The sequence below is a fragment of the Nipponia nippon genome, unplaced genomic scaffold, assembly GCF_047370975.1.
Source record: "Nipponia nippon isolate SJK-2023a ecotype South Korea unplaced genomic scaffold, ASM4737097v1 scaffold_5, whole genome shotgun sequence".
NCBI classification, from domain to species: Eukaryota; Metazoa; Chordata; class Aves; order Pelecaniformes; family Threskiornithidae; genus Nipponia; species Nipponia nippon.
This window is the reverse complement of record NW_028262369.1, coordinates 1,028,604-1,055,669: the sequence shown is the minus strand read 5'-3', so window position 1 is coordinate 1,055,669 and position 27,066 is coordinate 1,028,604. Positions and strand designations below refer to the sequence as shown.

Sequence of the window (27,066 nt, the reverse complement as noted above, 5' to 3'; positions counted from 1 at the left end):
TGGTTTGGCCCCGGCTCTGCGCCCGGCGTTGCTTCTCGGGCTCTGGGATTTCTGCAGCGAACGTGTGCTGTGCCGGGGACGAGCAAAGGTGAAAGCCGGCAGGCTGGGCGCCTCCGGGCACGCCGGGCTTGTGGGTTGCCTGCACTGCACCCTCTGCTCAGCCCTGCCGGGGTCCTGGAGCTCTCCCTGCTGCAGAGGAGGGTGCTGGTTGCCCATTAGTCGAACATGTGCTCTCTCTCACCCACAAATTTTACTGGTGTGGCTTGGCTTTCTGGCTCATAGGTGAACTAATGAGCGACAAAGCTATTTTTTCCCTTTTCTTGGTATGTCTAGAGTTGCTTCATGGATTTGATTGTGGGTATTTTGTGCGGTGTGACGTGGTCACAGGCTGATGTGCAGCCTCCGAGCTGCTGAAAGAGGGAGCGGTTGGATGGCTGAGGAAAATGAGCCATCCTGCCTTAGACCCAGCTGTCAGGGTAGAAAAATGCTGAAAGAGACTGGGGGGAGGCTGCACGCTGCCGAGTCCTCCCTTCACGACAGAGCGCCTTGTCTGAAGCAGCAGGGATGGTGATGGAGAGCCCGGCTGCAGCCCTGGGGCTGGGAGAGCCAGGGGACGGTGCTCTCTGGGGCTGGGAGAGCCAGGGGACGGTGCTCTCTGGGGCTGGGAGAGCCAGGGGACGGTGCTCTCTGGGGCTGGGAGAGCCAGGGGACGGTGCTCTCTGGGGCTGGGAGAGCCAGGGGACGGTGCTCTCTGGGGCTGGGAGAGCCAGGGGACGGTGCTCTCCGGGGCTGGGAGAACCGAGGGACGGTGCTCGCCGGGGCTGGGGGAGGCAGCGGCTCGCTCCCCGTGGAGCCCCCGAAGCCGCTGCCTGCACACGCGTGCACTCATGCACACACACGATGTTGTTTAACGGTTATTTTTTTCATGCTCCAGTCCTCATTAACTGGTACGTCCGCAGTTGTAGAGTCCTGCTGGGCTTTTGGGGGGCTGAGTTGTATTTGGAGAGCAGAGACTGCCCTTCCCTCAGCCGTGCCGAGCCCCAGGAGCATTGCGCAGTGCCCTGTTTGCTCCGAAGACTGCATCCAGTCTCAGGTCACTGTCATTGCTCTGGAGGGGAAGAAAAACCCCAAGCAAACGTGTTGTGTGTAACTTGGTAGCCAGGAAGTGAACGGTGGGGGAGTTAATGGCATTTTTATCAGCAGGCTTTGCTGTGTGCATCCACGGGCCGGCTTGTTGCCCAGGGCTGTGTTGATTTGCTTGTCCAGTCCTGGTTATTGCACTTTGTTACTCTGTGGGGTAATCGGGCCCTGGGGAGGATGTTCCCAGTGATGAGCCCTTTTCCTTTGCTGCTTTTTTTCTTCTTTTTTTTTGTTCTCGGAGCTGCTGTAATGGAGCTGGGGCTCTGTCAAGCCGGTTACCTTTTGGTGCATTCGTCCCCAGGCAAGGTGGAGGGCAGGGGCCCGTCCCGCAGCATGCAGCAGAGCAGGTAGCTGGGGGAGATGGCGGTTGCCGAAGGAGGCTGGCAGCTGCGGGTCCACTTGTGTCTCCTGCTGGCCCTCCGAGCTGCCCCTTGCCTTTGCAGTGGAGAACTCCTGTCTCCCAGGAGCCCGGCCGCTCCTTGCGAGGCGTCCTTAGTGTCCTTAGCAACCCAGTGGTGCTTTGCTCGGGAAGAGGGTTAGAGCACTCAAATGGGGAAAATAAATGAAATAAATGTCTTCCCCCCGCCCCGGTCTGGTTTCTGGAGCTGGCAGATTAAAGAAACACGGTTAGTGAGGGTGTGGGGGAAAAGCCTTGCTCTGGGTAGTGAGGCTGGTCCCTGCAGGGTTTTGCTTAGATAAGCAACTTTATAAAATCAGGGAGGACACCTGAGGCTTTGGGCTATAAATGCTGGATTTATTCCTAGTGCAGGTCAAAAAAAAAAGATAATTGTGTTTGTGTCTCGTTACCCTGCAGTTCTGTCCAGCGGCTCTGTGGCGAAGGAAGAGCCTGAACAAACAACGGGCAGAGCGGTAAGGTGCTTGGATTGCCCCAGCTGCCCGGTGAGGAGGTTTGTGGTTGCTTTTAATCAGCGATGTTGGCTGCGCGGGGCTGTTGGGGCTCTGGCCTGGCCTTGCCGGCCAGCCGACGCTGCCTGCCGCTGGGCTTCTCAGGAAGCAAAATTTGGAAGCAAAAAAAAGGGAGATACACGGATGCATATCTCAATCTTACTTTTTGAAGAGGTATTTTATGTGCTAAGGCGGCCATTGCCCTGGCTTTCCTTCTGCTTCGGTGCTTCGTTAAGGGGAGTGATGCGGCTTAGACCAAGGTTTCCCGGCCTTTGGGCAATGGCCCTCTTCTCTGCGCTGCAGCAGAGGAGAAAGGACATGAGCCCGGCACAGGTGGGAGCCCAGGGCCGGTAACCCTCCCCGTTGGCACCCTCGGCAGCCGCGGGGTGGAGGGAAGCGAGGGCAGCCCTCCTTGCCTGCCGCTCCCCGGGCCACCCGCCGCTTCCTCGGGAATGCTCTGCTCGCAGGGGAGGCTCCCAGAGGTTTGGGAAGAGGTCCCACAACTTGTTCCTACCAGAGGAATCTCTCTGACACAGCAGAAATCAAAACAAAGAGCTCTTCTTCAGTGTTTACTTTTATTTTTAGCAGACAATAAGCGAGCGGATCGAGCTGCTGGCGGAAATGGTGTCTGAAGTTCAGGCTCCCCCTCCGCCCTCGTCAGGAAGCGCATGCTGCACGTGCGCCCGGCTGGGATGTTTGTAGACAAAGAGTTTCTTGATGCTTTTTTTTCCTCCCCCCTGCAGTTCCCTTGCCCATAGGCAAAGAGGATTTGCTTGCTGACATGCTGGAGTCTTGCACGGAGCTGGGCTCTGTGTGCTGGGGGAGCACAGCTGCGCCAGGCTGCTTCTCTTAGCAGCCATTTGCCTTGGGTGGGGGAGAGCTTCCCGATTTTTCTGTTTTCTTGGATCGGGGGATTAAATCATCGCTGACGTGGTGCTGGTGGTGATGAGAACGGGGGGCTGAGGTGGCTTGTGGGTCCCTCCATCGGGCCATCCTTCCTCTGTGCGACCGACTTGGACGGAGCTTGCGCTTCCCGGCTCTGCCGCAGCCTGGCTCGGTGGCCTGCGGGTCCCCCGGTGCAGAATGAGTACGTAGCCCTGTTTCTTTTGCTCCTTTGCCATGTGCCCTTTGGGGTGCCGGGGTGTCCCCGTGAGCCGCAGGGCTCTGCCGCAGCGCGGTGCGATGATGGGTGTTCGGGCCTGGCTCCTTTGTGGCTGCTCTGGCCAGAAATCACTGCCCGCCGCTGGGCTGCCTCTTTCACCAACAAGAGACCAAACTGAAAACCAAGGCGTGTTCTTCTGGTTGTGCCGGGGAATGGGGATGTGGTTGGACCTGGGTTTGTGCTCGTTGGGCAGATAGCCCAGCCGGCTCCACCAGGACCACGTGCTGTGCTGGTGAGCTGTGCTCTGCCCTGGGACGCGCGGCTTCCCGGGTGCCTTGTCTGGGGCTGTGTGAGTTACGGGGCTTGCTTTCCTTGGAGGCTGTAGATTTCTCCATGTCTGTGGGGTCTCTTCTGTCGCTGTGTCAGAGGAACCTGATCTGAAGCAAAGCCCAGGCTGCAGGCAGGTCTGCGGTGCCAGGTGTCCCCTGCGGCAGCTGTGACCGAGCACGGGGGCCGTGTCCCACCACGGTGCTGGGGACAGGGCTGTTGCCAGGGCCATGGCTAGGAAGCAGACAGAGAGAATTCGTGTTTGTGCACAGAACAGCATGCAAAGGCTCTTTCTTACAGTCCGTGACTGTCGTAGCATGGCACGGTCCCTGCTCTTCCATGGTCTGGTCCCCGTGCAGACCTCCAGCTGAGGTCTGCAGCCTCTGGAGCCAGCGGTCGAAAGCAGAGGGCTGTCTGCCTCTGCGAGGGGGAGGTGGGCATGGCTGCCGGCTGGGAACCAAACGGAAGAGCTGCTGCTGTTTTGGGAGGCGGTGATGCAGCCCAGCCTCCCTGTATCTGCCCGGGGTGCGGCCGGCAGCACAGCTCCCCACCCAAGCAGGCTGCTGGGTGCCTGGGATGGCCCGCTCCTTCCCTGCCCTGTGCGGGGAGCCGCTGCATCTTGCTTTTAATGGGTTTTCTCCCATCCCCTCGAGTTGGCAGGGAAGGGAGTAGCTTGTTCCTGAGCGCTTGCCAGTCCTAAGAGAGCGAGTGTTTTGCAGGGCCTTTGCGGCAATCCCAGCTCCTGCGGATCAACAGCGTGGAGGGGAGACTGGAGAAGAGCCGGGCTGTGTCCTCCCTGCCGTGGCAGGCAGCCTTTGCCTGCTGCAGACCCTGGCTATCGGCTCCTGCCTCTGAGCTCCCCCAAACGCCTTTGCCTCCAAGGGACGTGGGGTTAACTCCTCTCCTTGGACTGCAGCTGGGGATCCCCTGTGCTGGCACAGCAGGTCCTGCCAGCTCCGGTGCTGCCCGCTCCGCTCTTGGGGAGCGTAACCCATAGCAGAGCAGCAGGTTTCTCAAACCAAGGCACCCTTTGATCTTGCCCTGAGGAGTAAAGCCCAGCCTCTAAGGGAAAAAGCGCTTCAAAGGGTGCAAATGCATCGCTGTCTGGCTGACGTCTTGCCTTTCTGCCGTGGGTGTTAAGGGGGATGCTGTGCTGTACGGTCCCGTGAGTACTTGTCTGTGTCCCTCCCTATGGACACGCGCACCTCTGCTCCCTCTCTGAGCGGGGGCAGATTTTATAACTGGCAGCAGTCCTCATCTGCCAGGGCCCCGCCTCGAGCTGGCCTGTGGCTATGGTAAGGGTTTATGGCATTGCTCTTAACCCTCGCGAGGTGCTCACCTGGAGGCGTTTTGCTTTCATCCTTGCGTTTCCCAGCTGCCCGCTATTGGAAAGTGTGAGGGGCTTTGGCAGCTTGGGCAGCCCCTTGGAGGGCCGCAGGGCTGTGCGGTGCATGGAGCATGAGCGCCGTCCCTGCCCAGGGACGCGGGGCTGCTCCCTGGCTCCGTTAGCACAGGGGACCGGGTTTTCCCTCGTGCTGATTTGGCATGAAGCTTTCCCTTCTTACAGGGCATCCGTGTGCTTGCAGCAGCAACGGGGCGGCTGTGGGGGGGGGAGTGGGGAGAGCTTGGCCAGTGTACTGCTGGGGATGGCCAGCTCCTGCCAGCTGGCCCGGGGCAGGCTGGCCGCAGAGGCTGGCGCGGCTGTTTCTTCCTTCTCCGGTTTGCGAGTTGGTGTGCAAATGCCCGAGCGGTGAATGCATAACTCTCGCTTCCTTCTCATTAAGGTGCTGATTTTGTGGCAAATTCAATAGTTAAGGCCACAAAACTCTTTCATTGACTATGAATTAAAAGCAAGAGCAGACAAACAAAACCAACCCAAGCTCCCAGGAATTCCTGAATGGTCTGTATTTGTTCTTGGCAAAAGGGGATTTTCTTTCCTTTTCTTTGGAGGAACCTCCTGAAGCTGTTCATTTCCGTACGCTTCTTGGCTGTGGCCATTTTATGCAAAGAAGTCAAAATCATTAATGTAAAAATCAGCGGTTGCTAGGCCAATGATCGCCACTCTGCAAATATTGCACAAGATTTGGCTGAAAATGTAACGACTTGAAACTGTACGAGCTAAACTCTCTTCTGAGAAAAGTGTGAATGTTTCTGTAAGGGGTCCTGCGTGGGCTGCTGGGTGGGTTTGCCTCTCTGCCCATCGGCGCTAATGTCCCGGTGTGTGAAATAAATCCCCTTCTGGGAAGCAGCTGCTGCGAGACCCTGGGACCAAACCTGCAACGAGCGTCCTTTTGGTCCTGTGCGTGTCTGGAGTGTTTCACCTCGTCTGATCGAACGATTCCCCAGGTCCTGTGGCAGCCTTGGGAAAGTGGAAAGAGTAGCCCAGGTTTTGTCGCACCGGAGTTTCGCTGCTGTTGGCTCCCTCCTGCAGTGGCAGTGCGCTGGCAGCAAAAGGGAGCCTTTTCCGAGGTCTGTTTGTGCTCAAGCACCCTCTCTGCGGAGGGGAAAAGCCTGCCGCCTCTCAGGAGTCAGAAGCGTGAGAGCTCGTAGCTCCCTGGCCGCATCCTCCTCCAGCTCGTGGAGGAAGAGGAGGGTCATCCCTTGGCCACCGGGACCGTGGCTGCTCACCAGGCTGCGCCTGGACCAGTTCCCGAGAGCAAACCTGCAGCCGGAGGTGCTGAAGAACACTCTTAGCGAAACGAGAAGCAGCACACCACCACAAGCTCCTTCTGGGTCTGGCCGTACAGGGCAAAAGCGCGTTTTCTTTCCGGTCAGTGAGAATTTCAGTCGCATTGTCCTGGCGGTGGAGGAGATGCAGTGCTGCGGTAAAACCTGGCTTTGCGTGGACTGGGAAGGAGGGCTGGGAACCTCTCCTTCCCGTCCCTGGGCGACGGGTGCTACAGCTCCCTGTCCTCAGCCACGCGTGGGTTTTGAAGCGTTCAGCGCCCACAGGAGCCTGATACACAGATACGGTGCCAGCTCCTCGCGGCGGAGCAGTGGGCTGTGTCAGCATGCATGGGGCAGTGAGAAGGGTTTTGCCCTCAGATGGGCTCTTCTCGGGGTGCCAGTGACGGGACAGAGGTCATGAGCACAAACTGAGATGTAGGGAATTGCAATTAAACACCAAAAGTGCTCTTTTACTGTGAGGATGTGTGAACACTGGACGAGGCTGCCCAGAGAGGCTGTGGAGTCTCCAGCCTTGGAGATGTTCAGAACTCAAGTAGACGCTGTCCTGGGCAGCCCGCTGTAACTGGCCCTACTCGAGCAGGGGGCTGGACTGGGTGATATGTTGGGGCCGGTCCTATTCAATATCTTCACTGATGGTCTGGATGAGGGGATCGAGGGCACCCTCAGTCAGTTTGCAGAGGACACCAAGCTGGGTGGGAGTGTCGATCTGCTGGGGGGCAGGGAGGCTCTGCAGAGGGCCCTGGCCAGGCTGGGTCGATGGGCCCAGGCACTGGGTGAGGGTCAGCAAGGCTCAGGGCCGGGTCCTGCACTGGGGGCACAGCAACCCCAGGCACCGCTGCAGGCGTGGGGAGGAGCGGCTGGGAGCTGCCCGGCGGGAAAGGGCCTGGGGGTGCTGGTCGACAGCCGCTGAACATGAGCCAGCAGTGTGCCCAGGTGGCCAAGAGGGCCAGTGGCATCCTGGCTTGTATCAGGAATGGTGTGGCCAGCAGGAGCAGGGAGGTGATGGTGCCCCTGTGCTGGGCACTGGTGAGGCCGCCCCTCGAATGCTGTGCTCAGCGCTGGGCCCCTCACCCCAAGGCGGCCATGGAGGGGCTGGAGCGTGGCCAGAGCAGGGCAGCGAGGCTGGGGCAGGGGCTGGAGCCCAAGGCTGGGGAGGAGCGGCTGGGGGAGCTGGGGGGGCTCAGCCTGGAGAAGAGGAGGCTGAGGGGAGCCCTCATCGCTCTCTGCAACGGCCTGAAAGGAGGCTGGAGCCGGGGGGGTCGGTCTCTTCTCCCCAGGAACAAGCGATGGGACGAGAGGGAACGGCCTCAAGCTGCGCCAGGGCAGGTTTGGGTTGGGTATTGGGAAAAACTTCTTCCCCCAAAGGGCTGCCAGGCCCTGGCCCAGGCTGCCCAGGGCAGGGGCTGAGTCCCCATCCCTGGGGGGATTTAAAAGCCGGGGAGATGTGGTGCTGAGGGACATGGTTTAGTGGTGGCCTTGGCAGTGCTGGGTTAACGGTTGGACTCGATGATCTTAAGGGTCTTTTCCAACCTTAATGATTCTGTGATTCTGTCTCCAGAGGTCCCTGCCACTCTCAGCTGTGCTGTGACCTTCATTCCTGAAACACCAGGTGAAGCTGGTTCCTTTGGCTGCCACCGTTTAAGGAACATCTCCAGCTGTATCTGCTCTTTGCCTTTTGCTCCTCATTCATTGCCTGAGGTGGGAAGGAGATGAGCTGAGGCTGTGACAGCTCGGCAGCTCAGGTCCTGTGTGTCTGCTGTAGCTGGTGCATGGGGCAGAGGTGGTGATGTGATGGGAAACCTTCCTCTTCACGGGGGGCTGGTGGCTGGACAAAGCACCGTCTGGAGGAGCCTGGCAAGGGAAGGGACTATGGCGGGGTGCCCGGTTCCCTTCAGTGTTGTCCTCTGCCTACATCCAACCTCCCTCGCCGACTGTAAGAGCAGCACAGACGGAAGAGCAGAGTGCCTGGGAGAGACGTGTTGAGCAATCTTCTCTGGGGTTCTGGTCAGGATGCCTGTAATGGCACAGGGAGTTACAGGTGTCGTCTCAGCCTGTTTGCTGCGCTCTTCTTGCCTACGTTTTCCCTTTTAGATTCTCTGCAATCTGCTTGACTTGAGTACGCAGAAGTTTTCTTCCAGACTTTCTTCTTAGTCAAAAATTTGCTGCTTACCCTGTACCTCTCGAGCCCGAGGATGCCCTGGCTTTGCTTTAGCTTTCCAGACAAACCAAGGAAGAGCATCCCTTGGCTGAGAGGTGTTAGTTGAGAAAGGGAAGGGGGAAAACAGTTTTGTAATTAAATGCCTGACCCTGTCCTGCATTCTGGATGACACCAGCAGCGCTGCCGTGTTGTGAGAATGACCAGCAGGGCGGTGCATGGCGTTTTCTTCCTTTTGTAGGTCATTGTAAGGTAAATCAGAGCGCTGCTCTGCAGGCTTGACTTTCCGATAGCTAATTTGTCCAAGTGATTCTTAACGTTGGGTAATGAGCTGGAAGATTTGTCCAGTGCTTAAGGGCAAACCCTATTATCTGTGTCATAAATAAAACTTCCCTGGCATCTTTCTCCGTGTCAGACACAGTGATTAGAGCTTTAACTGCTTGGCTGAGGTTGCAGTCTCCAATTCACAAGCAGAAAAATATTTCTAGCTGAAACTGGGGTTTCCAGGCTTCCACCTGACAATTGTCCTGGATTTTGCAAGATTTTTTTGTGGATAAATAATTTTTGGCAAGATGCTTTCTGCTGCTTTAGCAGCCACAGCTGGAACCGGAGCAGGGGAAGGCAGTTCCCATGGCTGGGTGCATTCATACAAATTCAGAGGCGCAGTCGTGGCTCGGTGAGCGCAGGTCTCCTGATCAGCAGGTGTGACCGCGGATGCGGCTCAAATATTTCTTTTGCATCAGTGTCCAGCTCTAGTGAAGCAAAATAATGATTTGCAAATAATGTTCTTTGTTGTGTTTTTTTTCCCCCTCGACAAATTTGCCTTGAATATAAATGCTGAAGCAGACAGCGGTGGAGACTGAATCCAGGCAGGTATTTGTCTGCATTTCAGCGATGCTGACAACTGGCAGCCACCTTTCTCTGTCTGTCACAGGGTAAATCTGCAACAGGCAGCTTAGCGATATGCACATTAGGGTTTGGAGGCTAAAAGCAAAGGCGCTCTGAGCTGAAGCAGATGAAAGTGTTGTGGTACGGCAGAGAAAGTACTGAGATGCCTCTCTTCAGTGGGGGAGCTTTTCCTCTCTTATCCCAATGAAGGAAGACTTTGTGCTAAAGGTTCCTCTCCTGATAGCTTTTGGCACTTCCCGGTCCCCCCTGGTTTTTGCTGTCAGTGTGGCTGCGGACGGCAGCCGTGAGCATCCTCGCAGGCCCGGCGGGCACTGGGCTCGTGGCCCGCCTCGTGCCACGGCAGGGGCTGAGGGCTGTGCTGCGGGAGGGGGTCGTGGGTCCCCCGAGGCTCGCGTGTGCCATGGGTGCTGCTGCCTTAGCTCTTACCCTTGGGTAGCAAAGGCTTCACCCAACCACGGTGTCTGCTGATGGTCTTACCCCATTTATTCCTTTTCCTTCCCATTTCTATGTTCTTCTCTGTGTCCGCCCGCCAGCCCAGAGCCAGGAGAGCCTGTAGATGTGGTGGTGGTTTTTTTTTCCTCCCATAGGGTGACCAATCCACACCAGTTCCCCGCTCCTGGTGGAGGTTTTCTTGTTCCCTGGTAGTTCATACTTCTGCCTTGGCTTCTGAATGGGGCATCTCATCTCTCTTACCATAGCAGGTCGCAGGCTAATGAGAGCATGTCCATGTAATAATAAATGAACGTCCGCGTGGCAGCGGGTAAATGCGTTGGGCGTTCTTGCCAAGCCATGCATATTTACTGAGGTCAGTGGAAGCACTAATATATTTTGGCTGCTAGTGCCAAATAGAGGGGAGGGAGGATATATGAAAGTAAAAGCCCGTAGTTCTTGCTCACACATCTACTTTTTACTGCCGAATAAGAAATTAATGTAATCCATTAGCTAATGTAATCCATTATCAATCCAGTGACTGATAATCCTCTAGAAAGAGGACAGCGCATCCCAGTTTAATGTCAGAGGTACCAAGCAAATGAAGGAAGGTTTGCATCCTCACTGTGAGCGTTCTCTTGCACCGCGTGCCCAGGCTTGTGGCTGCCGAGATCCCTTAAACTGAGCTCATTGCTCGCGCCTGAGGGATGGGATGAGGCAAAGCCACTGGGTGGGACTGCGCTGGACCGGATCACTCGGCAGGTCTCGGCCCCGTTTGGGTGGGAAGCGCATCTCCTCTGGGCACGTGGTTGTCCTCGTCTGCAGGGCTCAGGGTGTCGCTCACCTCTCGGTTACGCGCTGACGATGTGCTGGGCTCCGTCTGTCTCGCTAACAGGCAGGGTCTCCGTCTCTCTCTCCCTTCCAGCGGCGCAGGGTGGCTAGCGATGGTGGAGCGCAGAGGTCTGCATTGCGGTCTGCATCTGCGATCTCTCGGCTGCCGGGAGGAGCTGCTGCGGACCCTGAGGCGAGGGGCGGGATGGACCTTGTCAAAGGGTGAGTCGGGGCCGTGCCTGCTCCCTGCCTTTCGCTAGCGGTTGGTAGGGGAAGAGGTGTGCTGGCGTTTGGGGAAGCTGAGCCGATGCCTGGCCCTCCAAAGTAAGCGCTTGGCATGCACGATACCTTTGTTTCATTTTCATATTGCAAAGCAACCTCTGCCTGCAGGGAGAGGCTGTGCTTGCCACATGGGCGAGCGGTAAACGCCACGGCTGAGGGCTTGCAGCCTTTCCCCATTTCGTACAGCCTGACAAATGCCTACCGGTACCACAGCCGGGCGCAGCACTCGTGTGTCATGGTGGGAGCTGTGGGCAGTGCTGGGCAAGTGTTTTATTTTTTTAATTGGAGTAATGCAATGTGAAGTAGCTGCAGCTAAGGGAGGTGTGAATGACAGGGTTTGTACCAGTCGTGAAAACCTGGTACATACTGTCAAACCCGACGGCTTCACTGCAGCAGTGGTTAAATATGTATATTTAATCTCAGGCCATTATGTCAGCTTTCCAGAGTGAGTGCTGCATAAAGACAACAATTCTTCCTGATTCCCTTTATATCTGGTCTTGTTTTTCCCATTAAGTTGCGGGGAGGATTTGCCTTTTCAGGGAGGTTCCCCTGGGAAGCGTGTCCTGGGCTGGGCTGTCCTGGCTGCGCAGAAGCCATTAGCGGCCACGGATAAATGCTTCCCGCCTTTAAGATCTGTGCTGGGATCACCTGAGAGGGATCGCACGGCTGTGGAGGTGAGCACAGCGCGCGTGCTGGTCTGTGCTGCGGGCACGAGCGAGGACAGGCGGCTGCGAGCTCGCTGCAGGCGGGAGGCTGCTCTCCTCCCGGAGCTGGGGAAGGGAGGAAATGGGAGAAAACCTGTTGTCCTGTGGGGTTTGCTTTTCTGCATATGGAAATCATTGCCGGCACGGACGTGAAGTTCAAGCGCTGGGAAGGGACAGGATGGGCCGGGTCCGAGGGCAGGAGTGCAGACCCTGCTTGGCTGGCCCCTGGGGAGGAGTGCTTTTGAGCCCCCAGCTCTCTGCTGGCCTGGGCGCAAAAGAAAAACACGGGTGATAAATGGCTTTAAGCTGGGATGGGTCAAACCCCGCTTGGCTCAGTCTTCCTGTTGCTGTGCGTGTGCGTTCATGGACCAGTGCTGCGTGCTGAAGGTCCTTGCACGAGGGAGCATCTGCGGTGGGACCCCCAGCTCGTCTCGTGTGTGGGGCAGGCAAGAGAAAGCGAGCATTGGAGATTTCTGTCATCTGCACATGGCTTAGGAACGTCCAAGTGAAAAGCAGCCAAAGCACAGGCTCCAGTCGTTGAGCTATCTAGTCTTCTCGCTAAAGCTAACTTTGCCTTTGCAGATACAAAGGCTGTTTGTCTCCCCCGCCTTGGCAGGGCTCGCCACCGGCCAACGTTGTCTTTGTCCGCCACAGGCTCACGGAGCCGCAGATGGGCTGGGGCGAGCGGCCTCTCAATGCCGGGATTGTTTGTGGCCGCCCCCACCTCGCTGGCGGGGGCAGGCAGGGTGTGCTTGCCATGCCCCCCCGCCGCCCTGCCGCTGCCTCGGGCTGCGCCGGGCCCCCGGCCCCCCCACGAGCTTGGCAGCGCCAGCCTGGCACAGAGCTCTCGTGTTGGGTCTGGTCCTTCTGCCTGTCTGTCCCTGAAGGTCCCCTTGCTCCTGCAGGGAGCTGTCTCCTGGGTGTCCAGAGCGGGGAGGAGGATTCATCCAAAGGGCACATGGTCCTGGGCAGATGGAGGTGCGCCAACCTCAGCCTTTGTGTCCTGGTTTCAGCGGGGATAGAGTTGAGTTTTCTTCCTAGTAGCTGGTACAGTGCTGTGGTTTGGATTTAGGATGGGAATGAGGTTGATCACACACTGATGGTTTAGCAGTGCTTACAGCAGTCAAGGACTTCTCAGCTTCCCCTGCTCTGCCCGTGCACGAGGAGCTGGGAGGGGGCAGGGCCAGGGCCAGGCCGGCTGGCCCAAGCTGGCCCAAGGGCTATTCCATACCCTATGGCGGCGTGCCCAGTATAGAAACTGGGGGAGTTGACCGGGGGGCAGCGGTTGCTGCTCGGGGACAGGCTGGGCATCGGTTGGCGGGTGGTGAGCCAATTGTGTCGTGTATCACTTGCTTTGTATGTTATTATTGTATTATTATATTATTATTATTCTTCTTACTATTACTACCATTCTATTTCCTTTTACTTCAATTATTAAACTGTTCTTATCTCAACCCATGAGTTTTTTGACTTTCACCCTTCCAATCCTCTCCCCCATCCCGCTGGGGCGGGGGCAGTCAGCGAGCGGCTGGGTGGGTGGTGCTTAGTTGCTGGCTGGGGTTAAACCACAACACTTTGCCACGTGTGCTTCAGCCACGTGAGTGGGAGAAAGGGCTGCTGGATACCCCTACTCCAGCAAGGCTTTGGTGCTCTTGCCATGGGAGCCCCTCGAGGGGCGGCAGCCCACCAGGTGGAGGGACCAACCCTCGGCAGTGCTGCTCCCTAACTCCCGGCCCCCCTCTGGGCTCCATTTGTCCACATCTGCCTTGAAGCGCAGAAGAAGTTGTTGGAGAAAACCAACCTGTGAGTAGTGAAGGGACGAGCTGGAGGTGCCAGAGCTGGGACGGGAGCTTGGTGGTGGATGCGGTAACTGCGTGCAGTCTGCTCTCCGAATGCAAGTATGGGCTGCAGGGTGCCCAGCGGGTTGAACCGAAGGAAGGAATAAGGTGGTGTGATGTTAGGGAGAGCTGCCGAGCAGGCTGCCTGCGGAGGATGGGGTCTTTGTTACTGGTGCAAGAAGAGGTCACACAAAGCAGTGGAGAAGGAGGTGGGCGCAGCACGGGCTGGTTCCCTTGCCCGGTTGCTGCCACCCTGGGGGGTCCGGCAGCCATCACTAGAGCCCTCTGCCCGCTCTTCCATGCTCCCACACTGGAATTTCTGGCTGAACTCTTTCAGCAAGAGGTGGAAAACTGCAAGCGCCGACCCTGTCTCTGATCCCCCCCCGCAGCTCCCCTGCTTCCCAGAGTGGGGTGGGAGGAGAGGAGGGCAGCACGGCAGGGAACAGCGGGAGCAGGAGACGGGGGCTGCTGCGGTGTGGGTCCCCACGGGACCAGGGGTCGGGTCCCCACGGTGTGTGGGGTGGGGGACGCAAGAAGGCACTGCAGCACCGCTGCTCGCCTGGCTCCGGCGCCCGCAGGAGTGGGGTGCACCGCTGGTACCCCCTCACCTGTGCTGCTCGACCCTCCCACGCTGTCTTGACCCCTGTACCCTCCTTGCACCCCAGCTCTGTGTGCTCTTCCCAGTGTCCCAGATCTTTTTGGGTGCCGAATACCTATATCTATCTCAGGGAAGATCCATCTTCTTAACTAATTACTTACTCATTTTCACAAGGGTTTTCTCCTGGGGATGACAGACCGAGCATCAGATACAGCTTTTACCAAAGGCAGCATCTGTCACCCAGCACCTTGCAGGAGCTGCTGCTGTCTCTTGGCAGGGCAAGAAACCCGCCTGCCCCTTGCGCTGTCGGGCACGGCAATAGACGGAGCTGCAGGAGAGGGTGGAGACGGGCTTCATGGCGGGCTGGTCTTGCTTGCTGGTGCTGCGAAATGGGATGCTCCTGGGGCTTTTCCTGCACTCGTCATCCCTGGGTTACAGCTTTGGGAAGAGGGGAAAAAAAAACCCTCTGCAGAACACGGCGGTTAAGACATCAAAGGCATTGAAGCGGGAGGGACATAATAAATATAATTATCATAAGGTGCTTTCCTCTCTGCTTTGGAAAATGAACTGTGTGAGATGGAGAGAGATGCTTTGCACAAAAATTTGCTCTTTGGCGATGTTGGAAGGCAGCTGTGGTCTCAGCCCTCGTCAGGACAACAAGGTGCAATTCTCATCCAAGCTCTTGCTTCAGAGGTGCTGGCCCTGCCGGGCAAGGCAGAGCAGGGTGCCGATCCCTTGGAAATGAACAGGAGGCAGAGCCCTAAGGCTCTTATTTTCTTTCCTTTTTTTTTTTTTCCCCCAGCCCTCCTCATAGTTCTGACCTAGAAATTCCTCACTCCATTTGCTGAGCTGGCTTAGTTAAAGATTTGACTCATTTCTGGAGGATTAATTATTCCGTGAGCATGGGGAGGGAGGAAAATGTCTGCTCCCAACTCTGCGGGCAAGCTGGGTGCCCTCTGGCCTGGGGTGCCGGGCTGGGGGACGGGTGCTGCCCTTCCCCAGGGAGCTGCGGCCGCAGCGCTCACCCTGGCCTGGGCACGTCTGCGCGTATCGGGGAGCACGTCGTGATGTGTTTCTGTGTGTTGCTCTGGTCCTTTGCTTGTTCTCACTCCATTTAAGCAGGAAACCAAATTCTGGCCTTGTGGTCGCCAGCGACGCGTTTCCAGCTTGTGCTGCTGTTCTTCCTCCTTGGAAGTCCCTGTGACTGATGTCCTCGAGGCCCCGCGGCGGCCCCGCCATTGCTCAGCCTCCCCGTTCGGGGTGGGCACCTCCGCCTTGGCCAGGGCTGGCACAGAGGCCCTTGGCCATGGGGGTCTCCGGAGTCCCCCGGAGCAGGGCTGTCCGCAGTAGATCTGCAGAGATCTGGTGACAGTGCTGGGGCTTGGGGGATCCTCGGCCTCCGTCCCTGTGGGTGAGATGCTGCCGGCCTCCCTGCAGCCGCGCCTGCATCCCGCTCGCTCGCCCGCCCGTCCGCGGCCCCTTTGGAGGGAGCGTGCGACAGGCTGCAGCGTGGGTAGTACTCATTCCTTTAAAGCCACGCCGTTGTGCTCAGGGTAATTCCTCAGATGTGCGGTGACAGCAACTATTTTTCAGGTTGCAAATAGCTACGTGCTCTGGAGAGTGTATAAAGGAACATATTTTCTTGATCTTCACAGGCTCTTGATGTGCTGGTGGAAGCGGATTCCCTGTTTAACAGCAAAGTAAGGGCAGGTTGGCAGTTTCTTTCCTTTACGGGCTCCTCTGCTTTCCCCGTGGTGTTTTGTGAGGAAGCACGGTTAAGAGGCTGTCAGGAGCAGCAGCAGCGCGGGTATGTCCGTGCAGTTGCTGCTGTTGGACCCAAGCTGCATCGCTGTGGGTTTGCTTGGATGCTTGGCCCCTCGCTGCAGTCGTGGGAGGATGGGGGTGCAACTCGCAGCCTTGCTGGGCCGGCTGCAGCTCTGCCATAAAGTGCCTGGGGTGAATGCGTGTTCTCAGGAGAGTGCTTAGGCAGTGGTTTTGCTGCTGCACGTTCCTCTGCGTAAGGGGTTTTGGCAGGAGGCAGCGTTTGTCCCAGACACCTTCGTAGCCGTGACAGGCGCCGCTGTGCCAGGAGGAGCCTGGGCCACCAGCAGGGTCCTGTAAACCCGTTTTTTAGAAGGCAATACCTGAAACTTTTGTTTCCCTGACTTGTTGTGAACTGGCAGGTTTGCTGGTAGTGACCGTAATGCCTTTTTGCTTGTGTTTTGGCAGAATCATAGCAATAAACAGTAAATGATTTCATTAATAACCTGCAAGTAGCTGCTCACCAGCTGAGCCGTGGGATCTGGCTGTGGGCTCGCTCCCAGACTGAAGGGAGCTGCCAAAAAGCACCAGCGTTCAGGCTGGCACGTGTAGCTAATAAATACCGTGGGCAGAGCAGCTGCTGGCGCTGCTTGCCGGGCTGCAGTGACCCGGCTGCTGAAGCTCACCCCCAAAACTGGCCGTTTTCAGCGAGTGCGTGGGCAAAACGCCACGCGGCGGGGCAGGCACCGCGGCTTCGCAGAGGGTGTTCCTCTGGAGCCACGGCTGGTGCTCGTAGCAGAACAACGTGGGAGCGAAGGCGTGCTCTGTCTGCGGCCGCCCCCCGGGAGCTTTGCAGGCGCTGGCTGGGGACGCCCGGGGATGTTGGTAAGCAACTGCTGTCGCCCCGCTCCCCCGAAAGGTCCAGCTCGAGTGCAGTGCCGCGCGGTCTGCCCGTGCCTCCGGCGCCGACAAGAGCTGGCATTTCAAACCAAGTTGTCTTCTCAGGTGGTCCACAGGCGTCTCTGTTTTCCGACTTGTCCAACTTTTCTCGCCATTGGAGTTTGGAAATCTATGGGCATACTTGCTTTGATCAGAAGCAGCTATGAATTTTAGCTTTTATTTCCTTTTGTAAGTAAGCCCACCTTCCGCTGGGTTCTGCAGGAGCTTCTACACAAGCTCCTGAGGTGTGAGGGGTTTAGAGGGGATGAGGAAGGGTTGGAGAGTACGTGGGTGGCTTGGCTTCACCCTGCAACGGGAAGCTGGGAGGATCTGGAGCAGGGCAGCAGGGGGAAAATGAGTGAAGGAGGGTCCATGAAGCAGGGCCCTACTGGTACAACGCCTCTGTCGTCGGTCAGCGCGCAGGACTCATGGAAACTTTTCTGATTTAATGCACAGTTGCGCGTACCTTATAACGCACGTGCCAGGCTGCTGGGCTGTGTTCACCTGCAGATCACGGGGACCAGCCCCGCAGAGTGGTGCTTGGCTGCATGGGTGTTCCCAGAGCCAGGGAGCACAGCACTGCGGCAGTGGGGGTGTCGGGGGGAGCTGCTCCAAGCAGCTTTCTTTGAGGCGCACGCAGCGTGTGGGAAGCCAAGCCCGCCCAAGAGGTTCACTGCAGCGGGGCGTTATCCCGTGTGTGCCCACGCTTGCTGCAGGGAGGACGGGGGAGCTGTGCGGGGATGTGCCGGTCGCACGCCCTGCACGTTTGTGAAGGCGCCTGGGTCTCTGCGGCATGGAGCCTGGCACAGCATCCGAACCAACGGGTTCCCTCGGGGAGGAGTGGGAATTGGCAGCTGTGAGTCCCGAGAGCAGCACAGCAGTGCCAGGCGTGCAGGTGGCTGCCCTTCGCGGCCAGCGCTGTGGGTCACGCTCAGGACCTGGGAACTCCCCGTGCATCTGTGGCCCACGCCGAATGAGTTCGGGGGTCTCAGCTCAGGTTCCCTGGGAATATCATCTCCAGGTGCATCTTGCTGCATGGATGGTTTTGCTATACAAAGGAGCTCTGCGGATACTAATCTGAGCTCTGCTACGCAAGCTCTTTCCCTGCATCTGCTTCCTTTGGCCAAGTCTGATCTTTTACTGATCAGTCTCCATTGTGAAGCTGCTGAATGCTCTGTGGTAATGTCGGAGCTGAATTTAATGTAACCAGCGCTGCTCTCTGCAGCACGACACTGCAGCTTGGGAAGAGGCACTTGCTACACCCTAAATAATGCTGTATTAAACGTAGTTATCCCCAAACCGTAGCATGATGCTTTAGCACATGGTGTTCCTGTTGCTCTGACAGCCTGTGCTCCTCCGGTCCTGTCGGCCCTGGGTGAGGGGGCCGGGGCTCATTCCTGCTCGCGTATCCGGAGAAGCACTTGCTAATACTTAGTATTCCCCAGGCGCCAGGGTGCTGCCGCCTCGGAGGGGACCGGCGTGTCCCTCGCTCTTTTCTGGAGAGCAAGTCCCCATGAGGTGTCGAAGGTCCGCTGCTGCTGTTTGCCCTGCTCCCGCAGCATCGCGAGCCCCTGGGTGCCGGCGGGAAACAGCGAGCGACGGCTGCCGAGCGTTGTTTTACTTCTTCCCTTGGAAGCAGGGACCATCTCGCGCTCTGCAGACACGGTTCGGCCATGTCTGCACATTTGCTTTACTGCTAATAGAGCTGCTGCTTTACCCATTGGTTCCCCTATCCAGAAAGGGCTCACGAGAGCAACTGCAGCTTTCCCTTTGCTCCACAGAGCCTGTTTAGTTTGCACGTATTGCTGCAATGATTGCTGGATTTCATCAGACGAGAGGCGCATCTTTCTTAATAGCCTGTGTAATTTCTTCCAGAGGGACACATTGCATTAAATCTTTAATCCAGCAAGCTGCTAAGGGAGCACGCTCGGGCTCTGTGCATTTGCTATTGATCTCTTACACAACCCTAATGCTACCCCCGGCGCTTTACCCTGCGGAGTGGCTGGAGCTGGCGCCGTCAGAGCCTTCGGAGGGGAGCCGGGGTGGCAAGGGGCTGCGCTGCTCCTCTGCCTCTCCCCGTCCTGTGCGGGGACGCCCCATCCGTCGTGTGCCAGGGAGGGCAGGTGTACTCAGGTCAGCGTGAAATAAACTCCGTAGGAATTGAAATGCGGCGTTGCAGGACTGCTGCTAACAGCCCTGTTCCAGCGGGTGACTTCTGCCTTTGATTTCTTTTCTTCCCATCCTCAAAAATCCCTGCTTGCCCTATTTTCTTAAGAGTTTCAGGGTTGCTGACTGTCGTTCTGGATAGCTTTTTTTTATAAAAGGCCTTTTGAAAATCGGCTGGTGCGTTGCTGAGCCTGATGCTGCCTGCGCTGCTCCCTGGGCAGAGCCCGGCCGCGCTGGGCTCGCTCACCCTGCCCCGTCCTGCTGTTACGAGTTGACTTTTATGGTGCTTTCTGCTGCGTGCCCTTGCTCGCTCTGACCTTTTCTTCCTTCCTCTCCCCTGCTTTCTGTCCTTACAGCCCTCTCTGCAAGGCAGGAGTGATTTGGGAGGAAAGCCTCCTTCATTTTTCATGCTCAACCACCAGTGCAGCCGTCGACCGCGCTCCAATTGCCTTTGATATACATTTACAGAGACAGCGACCTGTAACAGAGTAAATCAAAGACTTGAAGCTGGTGCCTGGGGTGTACCTTAATACGGTATAATCTCCCCTTCTGTTCCTCTGCAAATAGTGGGCAGGTAACAAAGACACAGCTGCAGATCAGAGTTCAGCCATGGGATGCAGCTCACCTGAGAGGAGGGGGCTGAGGGTGGCCGGGGCACCTTCAGCCTTGGGAGGCTGGACGGAGGTATATTAGGCCTGGACTTGCAGAGCTCAGCTCGTGTAGCTGTAGTTCTGCATGAGGCCTGTCTATTGATGAAGAAGATGGTTTGCATCTTTGTTTTATTTATTTTTAACTTTTTAATTTGTTATCTGCCTTTATTTGCATCTTGGTGCCTTGAAAAGGTCTTAGTTCTCAGCATCTCTGTGTGTTCATGTGGCTGGGCTCTTGGGATGCCGGGACCTAGTCCAGGGCCAGAAGAGCTTCGTCCCTTATCCTGCTCCAGGGCTGAACTCCCTGCCCACTTCTCAAGGTGATTTGGGGAGGTTTGGGCCATGACCAGATCTCAGAAGCGGTGGCACCCGATGCGCAGACCAGCCCCACCAGTGACGCTTGGTGCAGACATCGTCACTCCCGTCCTCTGGGCTGATGAAGCGACTGTAACGTGAAAGCTGCTCAAATTGCCAGAGCTGCCCTGTTGTTGGTTAATCTTATTCCTGAGCCCTGTGGGGCTTCTTGGGCCCTTACAAGTGCATTCATCCACGAGGCTTTCACAGGTCTGGCTGCTCCGATCGCAGCTCCCATCTCTGTGTATCTTGGCCCATACTGGCCTGCCAGCAGACGTGTGCAGTGAAAACGTGGCCTCTTTGATGGCCTCTGGTAATGCCCACCTTCACTGCTTGTTTTAAAATTTTCCAGCTCCATGCACTAGAGGCACAGTGACCTTTTAAAATGTGTTTTCCTGGGTGTGTGTAAGGATGTTACCTGATTTTTAAAAATTTTTTCTTCCCCAAAGCGTACGTGGAGCGCCTGCTCTGCGTCCCTGGAGAGGGTAGGAGAGATTCCAAGCTGTTTGCAGTGCGCTGGGGACGACGTGGGCCACGCTGGCTCGGTGACTGTCCCTCCTGCAGGGCAAGGGGATCCTTCCCTGCTGCATCATCCCTGCTTTAACCTGCTGGTGTGGGGACAGGGAGGGTGGCCCTGCTCAGCGGCATTCCTGCCTCGTCACCCCATGGGCTGTGTGCAGCATCGCCAAAACCTGCCCAGGCAGGCAGGGAGGTCTTTCAGAGAGCAGCTGGTGGGACTCCCTGCTGCAAGCACCAAGCAGAAACCCAACCCTTGACCTCTCCAGCCCCATCCCACTCTGTTTGTGGCCAAATCCCTTAGCGGAGCCAGCAAGGAGGCCCAGGCACGGCTTGCTGCGCACCACTGCGGTGCCTGGTCCTGCCACGGCCCCCGTAGCAGAGGAGAGCCTGTGTTTCACTGCAGATGGAGGAAGAACTTGGCTTTATTTGGAAAATGCATGGCTGGAAAGACACAGCTGAGCTGGAAACATCACCCAGCTTGGGCAGAGCCTGGGGCTGTTAGAGTGGAAAAGTACCAGATTGTTTCTTGCAGCTTGAATGCTGCAGAGCGACATGGGGTGGCCTGTGGCCACTGCGGGTGCTGGTTGCCCGCGCTGCGTGGCCCTGCTCTGTCCGTGCTCGGCAGCAGCTGATGCGAAGAGACCCCAGGGGTTTGGTGAGCATCCCGACACTGCTGTGCCGGGCGTCCCGTGGGGATGCTGCCTGGACCTGAGCCGAGGGCAGAGCTGTCGTGGGACTGGTGGAGATGAGCCACATGAGGCCACGCTGTGCTAGGGCAACCCGTCAGCTTTAGCTTTGAAACCGTGTCCACCCAGGTTCAGTTTTTGCTTTTTATGTGTTGGCAAAGGGCTGCTGTGGTCAGACTCCAGGTGCTTTAGGAAGACTCTGAAGAGAAGGATGAGGGCTCCTGGTGTTGGTGGAGTCGTGACTTCTTTTTCCAGAATTTCTTTTGGGGATCTGGGGAGTTGAGGGGTTTTCCCCGCATGCCCCAGGCACCAGCTGGCCCGTTTGTGGACAGCAGATTGGGGCTCATGGAGGCGCTCGCTCCTTCCGCTGGAGCTGGAGGCTGAGGTGGGTTTGAGGGTCTGGCAGCGGCTGCGGCCGTGGTGTGACCAAAGGACACACAGAGAGCTGCTGCCAGCGGGCTGAGGACCAAAGCAGAGGCCTCCAGCACAGGGACAGCATGGACTAAGATGCAATCTTCCTTTCTTCCCTCTTGTTTTCCCTCTTTTCCTGATGCGGTGTCAGAGCTGGGGAAACGTCTCCCGTGCCCCCAGAGCAGGGGCAGCCCCTTGCGAGGGGAGCTGCCGGGGCCTGGGGTAGCCGTGCAGCAGAGCAGTAGCCCAAGAGACCTTCTTGAGCCCCGCCTGGGAGGGAAAGCAGCACCCTGAGTTTTGCCTCCAGGCCTGTGGGAGGGGGCATATCCCCATTTTAATCATTTGGGGATTGCACAATGCTGAGCTGCACCACTGAGCTCTGCCTGCCTCCGGCAGCCCGGCGGTGATGACGTCCGAGGCAATCCCCCAGGGCCCGCGGCCAGCGGGACTGGTCTCTGCCCCAGTCAGTTCATCTGCAGTTCTGCGATGTCTGAGGCTGGGGACTTGGACCTGAGAAGGAAGCAGGGAGCTCGGGTTTGCTGTTGCGCTGTCATGGTGTTCCCTGTGACTCCCACCTATTGCTGTCGCAAGCATCAGGCGACGAGAGATCCTGCGGTCCTGCCCGGGGTGAAGCAGAGACGTCGGCTGGGGCTCGTCAGTGTTTGGGAGGCTGTGCCGCCGCTCGCGGACCTGCCGGAGGTGCCGGCAGAGGCTTCCTGGCCACTGCCAGTTGCTGGACGGGAAGGTGAAGCTGCTCAGTCCCGCAGGTAACGTGCTGCTGTGTCCCGTCCCGTGCACTGGGAAACATGGCTGAGGTGCGACGGTGCTGGTGGCATCTCTGCTCGTGCAGAGGTGCGCATCGTGGCTGAGATAAGGTTCACAGAAATGTGATGAACAAACCTCTCTGTGGTGTAGTTCAAGCTGTTTTTGCCCTCTGTGGGGTGTTAAGGGATGTGCCGCTTTGAGGGCTGCGTGGCGTTTTAGCTTAAGACAACCTCTGCCTGTGTATGTTGATGCACAGTGGTAGTACACGCAGGAGATGTACTAAGTAGCCTGTTCTGTTGGACACCCTTGTGATGCTGGGTTTTGGGTATTTGACATGAAGAACCATTGACCTCAGTGCCTTGTGCCCCACCATCTCCTCTCCCATGGTGGCTGGTAACTGGTGAAGTTTCAATTTCCAAATTGCTTTCTCTTTGAAGCGAAAGGTGTATTTCCCGCCTGTTGATTGCTTCCCAGCAGTGGCTGTGCAGAGCACTTGTTGCGAGTTGTTTTTCTTACCACGTTGGTGTCGTGGGGTTGGAGGTTTGGGGGGTTTTGCTGCTGTGAAGTGTGGCTGTGGTCCTGGACCTCCCTCCACGCTGCAGGCAGTGGGCTCTGCTCGCTGGCTTCCCCTGCGCTACCCTGTTGAAGCACAGCTTGATGGACCCCAGCGGTGGTGTTTGTAAAAGGTGTTGCCTCACAGGCTCTTTGGGGGATGGTGTTGAATTATGGAAGAAATCCAGTGGATCCTTGACCCTGACTGTTTCATAGAACCACAGGAGGCTTTGGGCTGGCAGGGCCCTTTCCAGGCCATCCCCTCCATCCCCCTGCCATGGGCAGGGACAGCTTCAACCACATCAGGGTGCTCAGAGCCCCGTCCAGCCGGGCCTTGAAGGTTTCCAGGGATGGGGCATCTCCCACCGCTCTGGGCAACCCCTGCCACTGTCTCACCACCCTCGGCGTAAACAATTTCTTCCTTATATCCAGTCTGAATCTCCCCTCTTTCAGCTTAAAACCATCCCCCCTTGTCCTGTCGCAGCAGGCCCTGCTAAAAAGCCTGTCCCCCCCTTTCTTGTCGGCCCCCTTTCAGCACGGCAAGGCCGCAGTGAGGTCTCCCCGCAGCCTCCTCCTCTCCAGGCTGAACCCCCCCAGCTCTCAGCCTGTCCTCCCAGCAGAGGTGCTCCAGCCCTCTGATCATCTTTGTGGCCCTCCTCTGGACCTGCTCCAGCAGGACCACCTCCTTCCTGTGCTGAGGACAGGCAGAAACACCCTTGGCTGAACCCTGTGGCCAATTAGCACTTAAAAGTTTGGGTTTTTTAACGTGCTTCATTATGCTGCCGTCCTGGATATGATGCAGTAGTTACGCTGCCTTTCCCCGTTGGGTCCAGGCTCTGGCAGGATCCTGGGATGCTTTGCAAGGGCTGGCGTGGTGACCCCCACAGGGCACAGCTTTGTGCATCGTCTGCTGGGTGCTGGGGAGAGGTTCGCACCCCCGTGCCCCCGGACCGAGCCACCTCCCACCGCCGCCCTCGTGTCAGGTCCAGCCTTTGCGTGGCCCCGGGATGAGTCAGCTCACTCGGCTACTGAGGGCTGAGGGATTGTGGGTGGACTGGACTGGTTTTTGGTTCGTACCAGACCGGCTCGGCTGACCCATCCCGGGGTCGCATGGCACTTTTCTGCTGATGGTGGTTTGGGTGTTCTGTTCCGAAGGTTACAATTTCTGCTCCCAGGTGAGCGACTGCCCAGACACCTCCCCAGGGTTTCCTCTCCCTCTGCCAGTAGCATGGCAGCATCCTCTGATGGCAGCAGCAGCAAGGTAAAGGTAGGAAAAGGGCATCAGCTGGCAAGAGCCGAAGTGGGCAGAGCGCGCGGGATGCTGGCAGGGTCTCCCTCCCCCTTTTCCTCCTTTTTCCCCAGCAGTACAAACCTTGGTCACTCCATGCACGGTTGCCGCATTGGGCTTGGACCACGTGCTCGCAGCACGAGCGTAGCGTGAGTGTGCGGAAGGGAGGTCTGAAGGCCGTGAGGTTCCCCAGAGCCCCTGCGGGCTGACCGGCGGTGCAGCGGCTCGTGCTGGAGGATGGGGCACGTCCCAGGTGCCCGGTGTGCGGCCGCCCCACGAGGCCGCAGCTAATCCCACCAACCTCCCTGCTCTGCCGGGGACCGCAGGCATCACCGAGGTCCCCGGGCTTGAAGAGCTGATGTCCGTCCCCTAAGCAGCCTTTTGATGCGAGGCCTTTCACTACTCACTGCATGGTGAGGATCTGAGCGGGGAAAGCGACGGCTCGGAGTGTGTGGCAGTGGAGATCACCTCAGGTGAGGGGTCTTGATAGGCAGCTTCTCCTTTTGGTGGCGTTGACCGTCTGTGTAATTGTCTTTGTTCTGCCCGACGGCGGCTTTAAATATTTTTGCTTATATTGTGAAGGATATGACGTGATCTGGTTTGTCAGTCTTTTTATTTTACTGAAATAAGTTGAAGTATTTGTTTTCCCTTGGGTGTTATTAGGGTTCTGTACTCTGTTTGGCAGTCCTAGAGGTTTTAATTTTACAACGAGCATTTTGGAAGTTTTAGAGCTTTGTTTTTACTTTGTTTTAATTAAATTGCTATAACCTGGGGGAAATCTTTCAGTTTAATTTAAACGGAAAGCCTTATGCGGAGTAAATCCAACATCCCCGTCTATCCGATGATTGTGCCATTTAGAGCTTTGACATGAAAAGTTAAAATTTGACTCCAGGCTTGAAAGTTTGCAATCATTGACTGCAACAGGCATGGCCAGCTCTGTGTCGTAAGAGGATTACGTTAATCTATTGTTTGGGAAAGAAGCTGAGATTTTAATAGACTCTATTTTGATGCAGAAATGAGATAATTACTGGGTGAGAGGAGAATAGGAAAAGGTTGGAAATAGAAACGTCCTTCCCAGGTGCGTGCGGGTGTCTGTCGCTGGCCCCTTGGGCTGCTGAGGATGGCTGTGCCTCGCTGGGACAAGTGCCTGGCCCCGGGCGGCCCCGTGCTCCCGAGGGGCGCAGTGCTTGTTTGGGCCGTGGGGAGGATGCAGATTCCCGTGGGATCTGAGCACTGCGTCCTCCTGGGGGGCGCCGGCGCCGGGGCTGAGCAGCCTCCCCGCCGCGCAGACCCCCGGCTGCCAGGCTGGGTCTGCTGCCGGTTCACAACGGTGTGGGCCAGCTTGGGCCCTGAAGCCCCGGGAAGGGGAGCTGCTCAGGACCATGCCGCCGTGTCTCTAGGATCAGTGGAAGGACTTCACGCAGGTTGGAGGGAAGCTCGAGGTCTTGCCTCCCTGGCCTGGCAGTCAATGGCATTTTCACCAGCTGCCTCTCCAGCCCGCGGCCGCTGCGTGCTGCCTCCTCGCCCCGCTCAGCCCCGGAGGGGTCACCCCGCGGCCCGGCTTCAGCTCGGGCAGTATCCATTAGTCACAGACGTTTTGGGAAGCTGCAAGCAGAGTGGCCAGGGCGAAGGAAGCAGCAAGGGTGCGGTGAGCAGCCGCCGTGGGGTACACGGGATCAGGAGAGGACAACATGAAGTGGAAGCCATGCAGCCGGGATGTCTTTGCACCATGGGCTGGCAGCCAGGCTCAACTTTTCCATCCCTTTCCCGCCTCTTCGGGGCTCTCTCTTTTTCCAGCCAGGCCACTGTGAGTCCTGGTACCTTTTGGGAAGGGGGAAGGAGAGATCCATGAGCAGCCTGGGGTGCCTCGGGGGTTGTGTGCTGCTAAGGAAACCCCTGTAACAACACCCGTGGGTCCGGCGGCGGGGAGGGAGGCTGCTTGTGGGGAGCGGCGTGGGAGGGGGCTGCTCCTCATCGGGGATCCAGACAGGCAGGAGTGGCTGTTCACGAGTGCGGGCAGCCGTATTGATTGCAGCCCTGTGACTCTCCCAGCCTGGAAACTGCTCGCTCCATATTGATTATTATTTTTTCTAAAGACTGACGAAGTTTGCTGGGCTGTAATTACAAGAATTATTCTCCTTTCCATTTTCTGAAATTCTTGATCATGTTAATGAGTTTTCCAATTTTTGTTTAGAGTTTTGCCAGGGCTGGTTTTTAGGGGAAGAAGAACAAGTGGTGAGTGCTGAGCCGTGTCTGCTCCCAGGCTGGCCGAGGATGTGGGGATGGGGATGGCACGAGCCCTGTTTGCCCCGCTTGGGCAGAGGTTTTGCGTGAAAGAATCGAGTGAGTTTTGGGTGGACTCCAGCAGTGGAGGGGGGCAGAGCCAAGGCGCCCATGGATGGGCACGGTATGGCAGAGGCAGCACCCCTCGCCCGTAAGACAGCCCTGCCGGCTCCAAATGTCCTCCAGTTATTCCGCCTTTGCTTCTCCTTTTGCTGTGTTTCCTCCCATCACATCACTGTTGATGTTTTGTACTTTCTTCAGTCCTTTCAAATTCGACCAACTATTTTTTCAGGAGGGACTAATCAATTTTCTTTCTCTTTTTTGTTTCCTCTTAGCGAGTATATAAAAGCCCACATGACTCCTTCAGCAGGCTGTGCTGCCGTCTGCTTTTTCCTGCCCTTATCTTTCCCCTGCAAGCCTGAGCCAGGTTTTGTGCCGCCGTCAAGGAGCGGGCACCAGGGATGTCCCTGCTTCGGGAGGTAATTGTCCCTGTGTGCACCGGGATTTAACTGCACAGTGTTGCATGCGGGGAGAACCTTTTTAAGTGGGATGAAATATCTTGGCAATTCCCATCGATCTGGGGGTTAAAAAGGGAATTGGATTTCATGAGCACGCGCATCCCGTGCTGCTCTGAGCAGGGACAGATGCTGATGAGCCGCTGCAGGCGGGCGACCGGATCAGCACCGGCGTCCCTGTGGCGGGGGCTGCGGCTGCCTCCGCGCTGCCGAGCTGCCTGGCTCTCGGCGGTGGTCACACCTCTGCTTCCCTGGCGCTTCGCTGTGA

General features: G+C 57.3%; 1 protein-coding gene across 4 annotated transcripts in view; it reads left to right on the top strand.

Annotated features, from left to right (window-relative positions):
- LOC104011075 (ankyrin repeat and fibronectin type-III domain-containing protein 1) overlaps positions 1-27,066 on the top strand; it is a 264,593-nt gene that overhangs the window by 25,237 nt on the left and 212,290 nt on the right. The window contains exons 1-2 of one of the 4 annotated variants that reach the window (XM_087731747.1): positions 2,850-3,133; positions 10,582-10,709. The exons of 1 other annotated variant lie outside the window; for it this stretch is intronic. In XM_087731747.1, the coding sequence (XP_087587873.1) occupies positions 10,693-10,709 (17 nt within the window). In that variant the 5' untranslated portion in view covers positions 2,850-3,133; positions 10,582-10,692. Of the gene's footprint in view, positions 1-2,849; positions 3,134-10,581; positions 10,710-27,066 lie in introns of those variants that run through there. 2 more of the 4 variants (XM_087731748.1, XM_087731750.1) reach the window with 2 other exon arrangements.